This window comes from Amaranthus tricolor, chromosome 13 (genome assembly GCF_026212465.1).
Source record: "Amaranthus tricolor cultivar Red isolate AtriRed21 chromosome 13, ASM2621246v1, whole genome shotgun sequence".
Lineage (NCBI taxonomy): Eukaryota > Viridiplantae > Streptophyta > Magnoliopsida > Caryophyllales > Amaranthaceae > Amaranthus > Amaranthus tricolor.
Window position 1 is genome coordinate 13687782 of NC_080059.1, and position 11544 is coordinate 13699325.

The following is an 11544-nucleotide window of genomic DNA, read 5'->3' on the forward strand; positions in this document are numbered from 1 at the left end:
TGGTGAAATGTTGCCGCTATGCCACCGTTCTCAGTCTCTAGAGATTCAGACTACTGCATATTACATGGCTATAGTGGGTTGCACGCTGCTGGTGGATAAGACTAGAATCGGGATACGGCCTCACCTTATACTTGCTGTGACTGCTGATCAGGATGAGATTGCTTGGGGTGCAGTGACGCTAGCTAACATGTATCGCCAATTGGGTATGGCGACAAGGACTGGGTGCAATACTATTGCTGATTGTCAATAAAGAAGAACGACGACAACTCATAACCATAAAGAACAGCGCAGCCAAAGGAGTCCCCCGGCTCGAGAACGATAAAGAGATGTAACTATACGGAAAAGATAAAATACATGCCTATATAGAAAATAAATAAGTAGAACCAACAAAAAAAACAAAACTTAATAACAAAAAAAACGAGATAAGCAAAAGGGCAAGAACACCAAAAGGTAAGCTAGGAGGACAATTAGCGGTGGCGGGAGTTGCCGGCTGATGGAGAAGCAGCGCCGCCGTTGGCCGGGTTGATTACGGCCGGTGATTGTGGCGTTTAATTGCAAGGGAAGAATGAAGGAGACGGTTTCAGATAAGTGTTTTTAATTCGCTTTGAGTCTGTTTTTTTTTTTTTTTTGAATAGTGCTATTAAAATTTATTTTATACAATATTACAACATGATGGCTTTTACTATATATGTGATAACTTAAAGCATATATATGATGAACCTAGCGTTGTGAATTTAAATTAAGGATGAATATAGTCTTATTATTGTTTTAAAGTGTCCATTGACTTGATACCAAGTGGTTTATTAAAGATACATCGATAATAATTCCATAAATAGTATAAAATGTAGATATCATTCTAATAATCTATTTTTAATGTCAGATCTATCAAAATAAAATTGATTTTAAATAATACAATAAATTACATTTTGAAGGTCTAACTTACATCCCTGATCAAGAGGTTTTCCAACAACAAACTTCGCTACCAAGGATGGTGCACAAGATATGTTCTTTAAGATATTCACATACATTGTTTCTTAGATTTACATGTATTTTTGGGTATTATTGTTGAAGTATAATTCTAAGAAGGAGTACTTCTACTTATTTAGAGATAGGACATGTCATTGGCCCTTTGGCGCAATTAGATAGACTATTTCAACATTGCCGATATCAATTTACATATACACCATCACATTGAGGAAAAGGCAGCAGAAAAAAGCCACAATAAGATATCTGAGAAATATAATTAGAACAAGTAACAAATTAAATAATCTAGTTCCAAAGATTAAATTTCTAATCCTTTGAAACAAAAATTTTAATGGCATTATATAAGGGAATGGGGCAGTAAGTAATCCTTTTATGTCAGTTGCGTATGTACACTATAAGCTGCACTAAACCAACCACTTTGCATATAAATAGATAGGCACCACCGCGTCATTCACCAACATATACAGCCTCCTCTTGTACTAATTGGTGGCGCCATATTCCCAATGTCGGTATTATCTAACAGAAGAAAGATTTCTTTCCAAACTCGTGTATGGATTAAGGACACAGTGCAAACTGCGTATGATGTGCACCTAGATACAAAGGACTCCGCAGTACTCACATTTCAGGTCCATTGTCGGTAGCGTAAAAGCTATATAGGTCACTTAGAATAGCTACTGTACTAGATAACACTGCTAATGGAATCATTATCCAAGATATTAGTCGATCTTTTCTTGTTGCAATGGAGTGCTTGTCCCTGCAACAGTTAATGTTTTCATTAAGAGGTCATCGACCGCAAAAAATTAATAAAATAGAAAAGCAGGGTTCCTTAAATTAAGTTAATCCTCAAACTTCACATACTTCTTCCGTATATCATTAGAGTTATTTCATTAGGAGCACCAAGTTAAGCTGATTTTTTGCAGTGAAAAGTGAGCTGAGGTGACTAAAATTTCACAGGGCTTAGGCATTGAGACTAGAAATATGAGCAACATATCAAGTGTCAGGTTCAAATTATCGACAAGGAAACCTCGTCATGGAATATGGGTGCAAGAACACGAGCCACTAGACATTCTTTATTATAAATGACTAGCATGTCAGCAATTTTCACTGTATAATGTAGAGAAGCATATACACATATTATTGGATCGGTTTTTTTGCTTATTGAAATTCTTATATTAGGGCCCATTGTCTAGCACATTTCACACAACTCTCATCTCTATCTCATTACTAGATATGCAATGTAAAGAAATGTGGATCAAGATACCTTAGTGTCAGGGGAACATCCAAGTGTCATGTTCTGATTTTAAAAACCAAAACCTTCACAATTCAAGTGACCAAAAAGGGTAAAACATTAATAAGAACTCAAAGTTACAGCACATTGCACATAGGTCAAGTTTATAAAACAATGTTCCCGATGTACTGAGAATAGCAAACTTCAAACGAATTTGTTATAGAATAAACAAGAGATTCACCCAAAAGACTAGCCTAGAGGTGAGAAAACCCATTTATTCTATATACCCTACATTAATTTCCCAAACTACAGACGTGGGACAAAGTCCCATAAACTTGTAATGGCCTCAAATCCATTCCATCACATTCAAACCCACATAAATTCCAACGTCCTCCTTGGTCACGATTGGCTTAAGCCAAACTACCACTCTGTGGGATCCACGTTGGTCACGGCTACATTGGCTGCGATTGGTTTAATCCAGACCACCACTCCATACAATCATAGACCACCACTCTGAGTCGGCTATGATACTATTGTTACAGAATAAACAAGAAACTCATCCAAAAGACTAGTCTAGTAGGTGAGAGAGCCCATTTACTCTATAAACCCCACATTAGTTGCTCATAAAAACGATGTGAGACAAAGTCTCGTAACCTTATAAAGGCTTCAAATCCATTCCAGTATAGACTCATCTACCCATTACAACAAAAAAGAGTATTACCTCAGTGCAATTGCAGCCGGAAATATGTATCCAACAGACATAGTAGCAGTAGCACCAGTGAACTGAAATGCATCCCAAATGCTAGGTACAAAGTTGGCCCCAAGAAATATTAAACACATAAGGAATGCAGTCACTGAGTAGAATCTCTTGTTATCATATGCTAAAGGTATGGCATGTGAAAAGAGCAGGCCATCCACATTGAGGCGAAGGGAGTAGAAAACAATAGGAAAAACAAGCATCAAGTGGATACCATAACTAACTCGAACCACATCATCCAGTAATGAGCTATATGGAACCCCAAGGTCACCATCAAAGTTCGCAAGTACATCGTCCAATGTCTGTTCGCCGAACAAAAGGAACCCAAAAAAGCTTGTGGCAACATAAACAGAGGAGCACAATGTGAGTGATGTCTTAACAATAGACTTCATCTGGGACTGGTCTGTAAGCTCGTTCTCAATAGGATGAACTGAAAAGCAAGTGACAAAACAGATGAGTCCAGGATTGCATTCCAAATGCAGAATAGAAATATCAAGCAGTATTGTTCCATGAATTTATCGGTGACAATTGACTAAAATCAATAAAGAAGCCAGAATTTTTCCATGACTTTTTAAATTGGTTAGAAACTGTTCAACAAAGCAAGCAAGTTACGTCTAATTGATTTTATGCTTCACGTATACAAATTGTTAAAAAAAAAAGATAGATGAATTGTTACATCATTTGTCCATTCTCGATGAGAGCAAAATATATTTCTTTGGTATTGGATTATAATATAATATAATATAGTAAAATGCCTCATTAAAACACGTGCACTCCTTATTTACGTGTAATTACATATGATTTTTGCTAACGGTAAAAATTGAAAGCAACTATTTTTCAGTTATAAGGGTAAGTTTGCGCATATCTGACCCACTAAATTGTTACTAGGTGGGAACCACTTGATAGTTTTGGGGTAATGAAATGTTGTACGCATTGTATACTTCTATATACCATTCTCTTTGGAAGGTATCTATCCCATTTCTGCTACTTGGTGATACTGGTCAGTTCAGGTGTCACGTACTCATGCATTATAATCTACACAAGCCTACTTGTTATTCCAATATCTTTATTAACAGAAGTGCAAATTAATTACACATGCAATGATTGACAAGTGAATACTTCTCTCTAGACATGATCTATGGACTATGGACTATGGACTGGTTCTCTAGTGGTTTTCAATGGTGGATGATGATTGTGATAGAGGATTTTATCTTTGGTAAAGGGAGGCAAACAAGTAGTTTTCCTTTCTTTTTTGTAGGCTTAGTTATCCAAACAAAGGAAAATGAATTTTTTCTTTGTGTCTCCCATGAACACCATTTATGATTTCTATTTGATTTTTTATATTCCTCACATTTCTTCCCTCCTCCATCGCTTCTCTCTCTTTCCTAATTCCCTATTCACGCAATGTGTATAGACAGTTCCAATAAAGAAGGGACATACATTTTCGAAGCATACAAATAAAATACTAAATTATATGTGATTATGATAGAAGCTCCAGCTTGGTATATAAAGTTTGTTGGCTACCGTGTCTTATCCCTACAGAGCTGTCAAGTACTCAAATGGACCTGAGAGTTAAACTAAATCTTAAGACAACATAAGTGGTTTAATTAGAAGTTATTAAAAAGTAGCAACAGTTCAATATTTAATACATTTAGTCATTTACACATTTTAGGTGGAGAGTTACTGGAGACTAAAAACTTACCATTGTGGTGGCAAATATATGCAGTAACTAGAATTGGGATAGTTGTAAAGAGCTTCCAGAATGATGCTTGGTCCACTAGTTCGGGAAACAATGAAGGTATTTTTGTGGTTCCTTCTAACAACTTTACAATAGTCACTCCTGCTGTTATTGCAACAAAAACAATAGCCAAACCCACTGACAAGGCTGAAGTATACCTCAATGAATCTACACAATAAAAAATGATAAAAAAGGACAGTTAGAAGCAATATAATTGTTGCAGAATGCAACAAATGTGCATTGAGATCAGTATTTTAGCATTATCATCATTAGAGCAGTCTCACAATAGACACAATAAATTTATGTATTTAAGAGTTCCTTCACTGTCAGAAAACGAAAACTGAACCTAAGCCAAACCAAAGTTTTGATAACCAAAAGGAAATACCGTTAAAAATGGCAGTTTTGACCAACATCAACAACAAGAATAAACTTCATCAACGTACTCGGTAGATTAACCAATCATAATAAATGTAGCATCCAACTTATAAACAGCCATAATTTTGAAACAATCTATCAAGAGAGGTTAATCTACCCAGTATTCACCGGAAGACATGACTCCTAATAATTAAAGCCAAAACAAGTGTCTGTTAGTTCCAAGAATGCTTAGTTTTCCAAGCCTCTCTATTAAAACACTAGTTTTATAAGAGCACATTTTCAGTAACATGTCTAATAGGCTGGAATAATTATCTTGAAAATGGTCTACATAACTAAGGAAGAAACAAAATCAGATTTGCACAGTTCCACTACTGTGGCTGCCGCAGCTGGATATGGAGGTCGCTAGGCTTGTGTATACAACCTTACTATTTGTAATAAGGAATCATGTAAAATCAAAAGGGAACTAAGAGGCAGAGACCGATCTTACATGTTAAATTTTGAGTGAGTAGTCTTTTTTCTATTTCAAAATTCATTTATTTAGATAATATTTTACTCCTTTCAGTGCAAAGTCCATTTATTTAGAAAATATTTTACACCTTTCAGTGCAAAATATCACTCCAAACCCATTATTATACTTAAGTATATTGAAAATAGGAGTTAATTCACAAATTGGTTTACCAAATCCAATGACACAAACAACATACAAAGACAAAATTCTAAGTTCATTTTAACTAAGCTAATAGTGATCAGGCTTGGACTCCACCAGTCCAGACTATTAGAGTATTATGCCACCTCAAGTGCTCAACATAAGCCAGAAGTGGTTAGAACTTAAAAAGCCATAACTAATGTGGTATCGAGTATTATGTCACTATCCCAATGCCAAGTAGGGGTCCCACTTTTCAATATCTTAAAATCTTATATTTTTCTTTATATTTCTTCTTTCATTTCCAAACGGAGCTCATCAATTCTGAAATGAACTAATCATTTCTGACATAACTTCTAATTTGTTAAATGAATTCCTCATTTCTGAAAGCAGTTCAGTCTATTTCTGAATTTTAACTTCCAATATGTCTGAAGGATTTGCAATATCTATAGACTCACCAGAAGAAAGCCTGTCTGAGGCTAAATCTAAAGATGAAGGTGGTAGAAAAGTTATTCAAAGCAGAACCGGAAACACATTTGAAAAATAGTTTGTGGAATAATTATATAAGCCATTAATATAATGTTCTAGTTGACAATACATGTAATTATGGTTGCTTGTACTTGGAATAAAAAGGGATTCAGCAATACCTTCAAAGCCACCAAGTCAAATTGGTCTTTCTTGGTCTTTACTCATAGCTCAGAAATATTCCTTTTATTTCTTTTTTACTAAGCACTTTTCCGTTTTAATCTATTTCCTTTTGACGCATAGTTATCCCTAACATACCCCCACTATTCATACTTTTGGCCTCGCCATTCAACCTTTACATACCCAAAAACAACAAGAATGCAAGGCCTTAATCCCAATGAGATGGGATCGGCCACATGAACCACATAAATCATGGGAAATTATCACTAACAAAGATTAATCAATTCCTATCTACTACTAACAAATATTATTGGATCGTCCTTTACTAACAAATTATCACTAGCACTCTGTCTGCTATCTCTACACCCACATGGGCCTTTACATGAGCATGGCAACATTTTTCAAAGTTTTATAAGTAATACTAATATAGACAAATAAAAGGAAAGAAAGTTTATTAAATATACATTTGATTATATTTGAGCAATTTATGATGTGATATCGAGAAATCAAATAGAGTAATTGGAATTTTTTTTATTTAAACCATTATGGGCACTTATAATTTTCTCATTATCTTCATGAAGCTAAGCTTTTTGAAGTTAACTAAACTACTTTTATACTTTGGAGGCTAGGCAATCTTTGTTGGATGGAAGTGTGCAGACCATGCCGACTTCATGTCTCCTAGGCTCTCCAGATATTGCTCAATTGTAATTAACTTTCACACTCATGATGATCATGATGATAGATCTTAGCTGTTCTGGAACTACCTTGCACCAAATGCGCTAGCCCTTTTTCCTAAAACAATCAAAGTTACTGCTTTGCCCATTAGTATGCCAATATTTTTATTTTAGTTCGTCCTTGTTGCATTACAACATTTTCATTTTAGATGATATCCTCACCAATTTCTTTAATTCTTATCTGCATATTTTCCATTATTTTCTCTCTCTCTCTCTTTTAATCCTATCTACACAATTTAATGTCCCCACCATTTTCTTGATATTTGTAAAATCGTGTGGTGTGACAATATCATGGGAAAAGAGCTAGTATCGTTTAAATGTCTGTGAGTTTTTGAATGATAATTGTTTAAGACTAAGTTACTAAATTACCAACTCTTCATACCTATCTGCACTTTTCAAGACAAATGGACACTCTTGATCTAATTGTTGATTTCAATTATGACACAAGATGTGAAAAGCTAAAGTACCTCATTTAATGTTTGCTAATAATTTTTCCATAATGCAAACAAAAGTTTGTATAGCATTATATTGGCCGCATTGTAAAGGTTTTCTAGAAAAACGAACTGATATTCCCAGCGTTGTAAAAGTGTTAAAAAAACCATATTTTGGGTCGTATCAAGGGTTATCTCATGCTTTTGACTAACATTTACGTGTTACGATAATTGCATCACTCTTGTTACCGCTTCACCATTCCGTCACCACGATGGTGACCATTAGCGTCTCTCTTCATGAACTTATCACATCTCTTTTCTACCGTATAATTTGATGTTTTCTTGAATTTTCTTCAGCTTCAAACTCATGTTTTTTATCAGCTAATTTAGACAACAGATGTGTCAATTTTACTAGTATTACACTATTACTAATATCGAGGGAGCTTCGAATCAGAATGTTGATATATAAAAACGTATTATAATCATTAAGGTACTTAAGTATGCTTATCGAGGGAGTTGTTTATTCTGTGGTTGGCTTGTTATCATATATTACCAAATGCATACTTAGCTCATTGACTGCATGGAATTTCTCCTGCTCTACACTGTATAACCTTTCTCAGCAAGAACCGGAGGGTGAAGAGTATTAAACACCACTTTTCCCTTAACTAATGCTGTTGAGGTGAGATGTGAACTACCTAGGGGTGAAACTTATTCGGATTAAAACCGCAAACCAAACCAGACCAAACCGAATAACAAATATGGTTTGGTGATTTTTTAAATTTGGTTTGGATTAGGTTTGTAAATTAAAAAACTGAAATAATTAGGTTTGAGAAATTCCAAAACCGAAAACCGAATAATGAGACCGAACACCGAAATAATTAGAATTTTTATAGTGTAGCCCAGGCCCAAAACATGCTAACCCTAAATCCCTAATTCAATCCCATACCCACACGGCGTCCCAGTTCATTTTCATCTTCCGTTCTTTCTTTCTTCCCTAATGGCTAACCCTAATCTTCTTACTTTCTCTTTCATTTCATTTTCTTGTTCCAGCTCCTCGCCTCCATTCTCTCCCTAGCCCTTTCTTCTTCAAATTTGTTCGTCTTCACCCTAGAGTTTTAGGTATTTCTACTCTTCAAGTTTAGTTCATTGATTTTCGTTTAATATCTATCAAATCTGTTCATCTTTGTTTTTTGTGTTTAATCTTTGTTCGATTTAGGGTTCGTGTTCTTCCATTTTTGCTTGTTTACTGTTTTTCTGGGTTTAGTCTTCTTCCAATTTTTTTTTTTGTTCGATTTGATTTTGTGTTTAATTTTCTGGGTTTAATGTGTTCGTTTAGGGTTCGATTTAGGGTCTTTTGTGTTTAATCTTTGTTTTTCGTGTTCTTCCATTTTTGCTTGTTCGATTTAATTCGGCCTAATTCGGTATGGCGGTTTGGATTCGGTCTAAACATATAAAATGCGGTTCGGTTCGGTTCGGTCAAGAAACTAATTTGGTTTGGTGTTGGTCTGAAAATATGGAGACCGAATAAAATATGGTTCGATTTGGTTTTGATGAAAGTCCAAACCGTAGACCGAACTTTCACCCCTAGAACTACCTACTTGCATGGTACAAAAGTTCGAGAAGGAAAGGAAACAGAGCTAGGCGATATAGTGTGGGTTTTTCTAGAACAATTCATGGGGTCAGGATTTGAAGGAGCACAATATTTTTCAACGGAAGAAACATGTGCATTGAACATATTTACAAGCAGCTAGGAGTTGAAAGTTCATACAAAGTGTGCTAAATGTTTGTAAGAATACATTCAGACTCAGTCAAGGGAGAAAAATAAGAAGTCTAAGAGTCATAGAATTTTCAATTGCGAGTCTTTTAAGTAGCAACGTTTGCACCTTGAGTAGAATGATTTTCCATCTCTTTTGAAGCAAAGCGACAATAAAATGAAGGATATTTTTCAATTAAGTTAGGTATTATTCAAAGCTCTCTATCTAAGATTGCATTTGCAGAGCATGGAGAGCTTACAGGGAGAGTTAATATTTGATATTAAAAGTAGAACTATGATAATTAGTATTTAGAGCTAATAGAGGTCGTAATATTCACCAAGTGAACTTCAATCTTATGCTAATCTTGCTCTCTATTGGAATTAAGGCTTTGGTATTAGTCTTTATCTCAATTATTGACGCATCATCTTAGAACAATGAATAGTCTAAACTACCTTAATCAAAATAATTAAATCATATTAGTTAATTAAAAGTTCCATTGGTTGGAAATATCCATTAGTAATTAGCTATATTTTGAAAAAAACCCTCAGAAAGAAAAGGTATTAGTTGACTCATGATGGATGACATTAAAAAAAGAAATAAAGACCTACGCTCTACAGTTTGTGCAATGCCTGTCAGGACGGCAGTGAACAACATTTTACACCTAATAACTAAGAAGAAACGAAGTGGGTTAACCATTAAAATTGAGCTTAAACGTTCATCAACTTAAACCCAAAAACAAAGGAGATTTCTTTTTTTTTTTTCCCTGAAAACTAACTTTAGCTACGATATGGACATCTATAAGAAGACAAAAATCTGACAATCATAATTCCTATTTGCATAAGAAACTAAGCCTATTAATCAATTAATAAATTATCAACAAAAAGCAGAATAGTTTTCTTACCAACACGCTTAAGAGAAATGAGAGGGGAAATAACAAAAAATGTGGTTAAAAGAAGCCAAGTTGAGCGTGAGGTCCACCACCATTGTTGTCCAAACCATTCCTCCATTAGACCTTTATGGTGTGATCCCTTTGACCACGTTCCCGCCAGCACATCCCCTGCACCGAAACAATAATTTTCTTTTAACTATTCAATAAGAATACAATTACAATTACCATTAATCAACAAATTAGTGAAAAAAATAATTAATTTAGAATTCATAAACCCGAAAACTAAATTCAAAAATGGTGGTAAGGGTTACGACATTGATCGATTAGACCACAGCCGTTATCAGCAAATTAGTGAAATATACATTCAAATTAAAATTCATAAACCCTAAATTATATTCAAAAATCATGAATGATTGTAAAGTGTACCGATAATGATCAAATAGACGACTAGCATTCCGAGATTGTTGATGATGATGCAAACCTGCAAAATTACACGTCCAAAAATGCCAAAAGCATCACCAGCAGCAGCAGAATAAGTGGATGATTTAGAAGCTTTACTGAATCTAAGAATCATATCGATCGAGAATTCCGTCAAGAAAGCGGCACCGATAATTAGTGTTATGCCGGGAATGAGGCCGAGTTGTTTAAATGTAGCCGGAAGAGCCATAATTCCTGCGCCCACAATGGTTGTCGAGAGATTGAAGACGGCGCCGGAAAACGAAGCGCCGGCAAAACCTTCGGAGAATTCGTGGTTATGGTGATTTTTGTGGTAAATGTGGTGATTTTGGGAGAGGAGAGAAGATTTAAGGCTTCGTCGGGATTTTCTGTCGCCGGCGGACGATGAGATTATCGCCATTGTTGGAGAGAAAGAATGAGCGGGAATGGATGTTTGGTTGAGAAATGCCTAATTTATGGGAAGAATCCAATTAATTGTAGCCAAGTGGAAATTATTTAGTAGGTTAAGGGAAGAATCCAATTATTTAGTAGGTGATTTCATTCAAATAATAAAACAACTATCGTAGATACTAATAAAAATTCAGTCGGTCTTGGTCGAGACCGTCTCATATTGAGACCAGTCCACACAATTCAACCCATGTTTGATTATCAATTAAAAAAATACAAAACAGAATAATATAAAAACTGCCAAATTTAAACAACGGTAATGAAGGAAACCCATTTTCAAAACCTCCAAAACACAAATGCGATTTAGGAAACAAATCAAAGCGGATTTTCTCTTCAATTCTTTCGAAAATCTCTAAAATTCTTCAAAAATAATCAAAGAAAATCAACATTTTAACTTTAGAAAACATTAAACATGTCTATAATGGAAGATTTAATGAATGAATTCGACATGAAAATAACATTA

General features: G+C 34.9%; 1 protein-coding gene across 1 annotated transcript; it reads right to left on the minus strand.

Annotated features, from left to right (window-relative positions):
* Window positions 1-918: 918 nt before the first annotated feature.
* Window positions 919-11108, minus strand: LOC130798105 (amino acid transporter AVT6A-like). Its single transcript, XM_057660972.1, has 5 exons — window positions 10605-11108; window positions 10191-10346; window positions 4672-4875; window positions 2934-3399; window positions 919-1738 (listed from the first exon to the last, which is right to left on the minus strand). Exons 1-5 carry the CDS (start codon window positions 11032-11034, stop codon window positions 1600-1602), a joined length of 1395 nt encoding a protein of 464 aa, XP_057516955.1. The 5' UTR covers window positions 11035-11108; the 3' UTR covers window positions 919-1599.
* Between the last annotated feature and the right edge of the window lie 436 nt (window positions 11109-11544).

What these genes read in the sequence shown, in the direction of transcription:
- LOC130798105 (XM_057660972.1), bottom strand. Translation starts at nt 11,034, where the DNA reads ATGGCGATAATCTCATCGTCCGCCGGCGACAGAAAATCCCGACGAAGC. An exon ending in CGTCTATTTGATCATTATCG is followed by an intron (nt 10,347 to 10,604) that starts GTACACTTTACA and finishes GTTTCGGTGCAG; the next exon opens with GGGATGTGCTGGCGGGAACG. An exon ending in CATTTCTCTTAAGCGTGTTG is followed by an intron (nt 4,876 to 10,190) that starts GTAAGAAAACTA and finishes TTTATTGTGTAG; the next exon opens with ATTCATTGAGGTATACTTCA.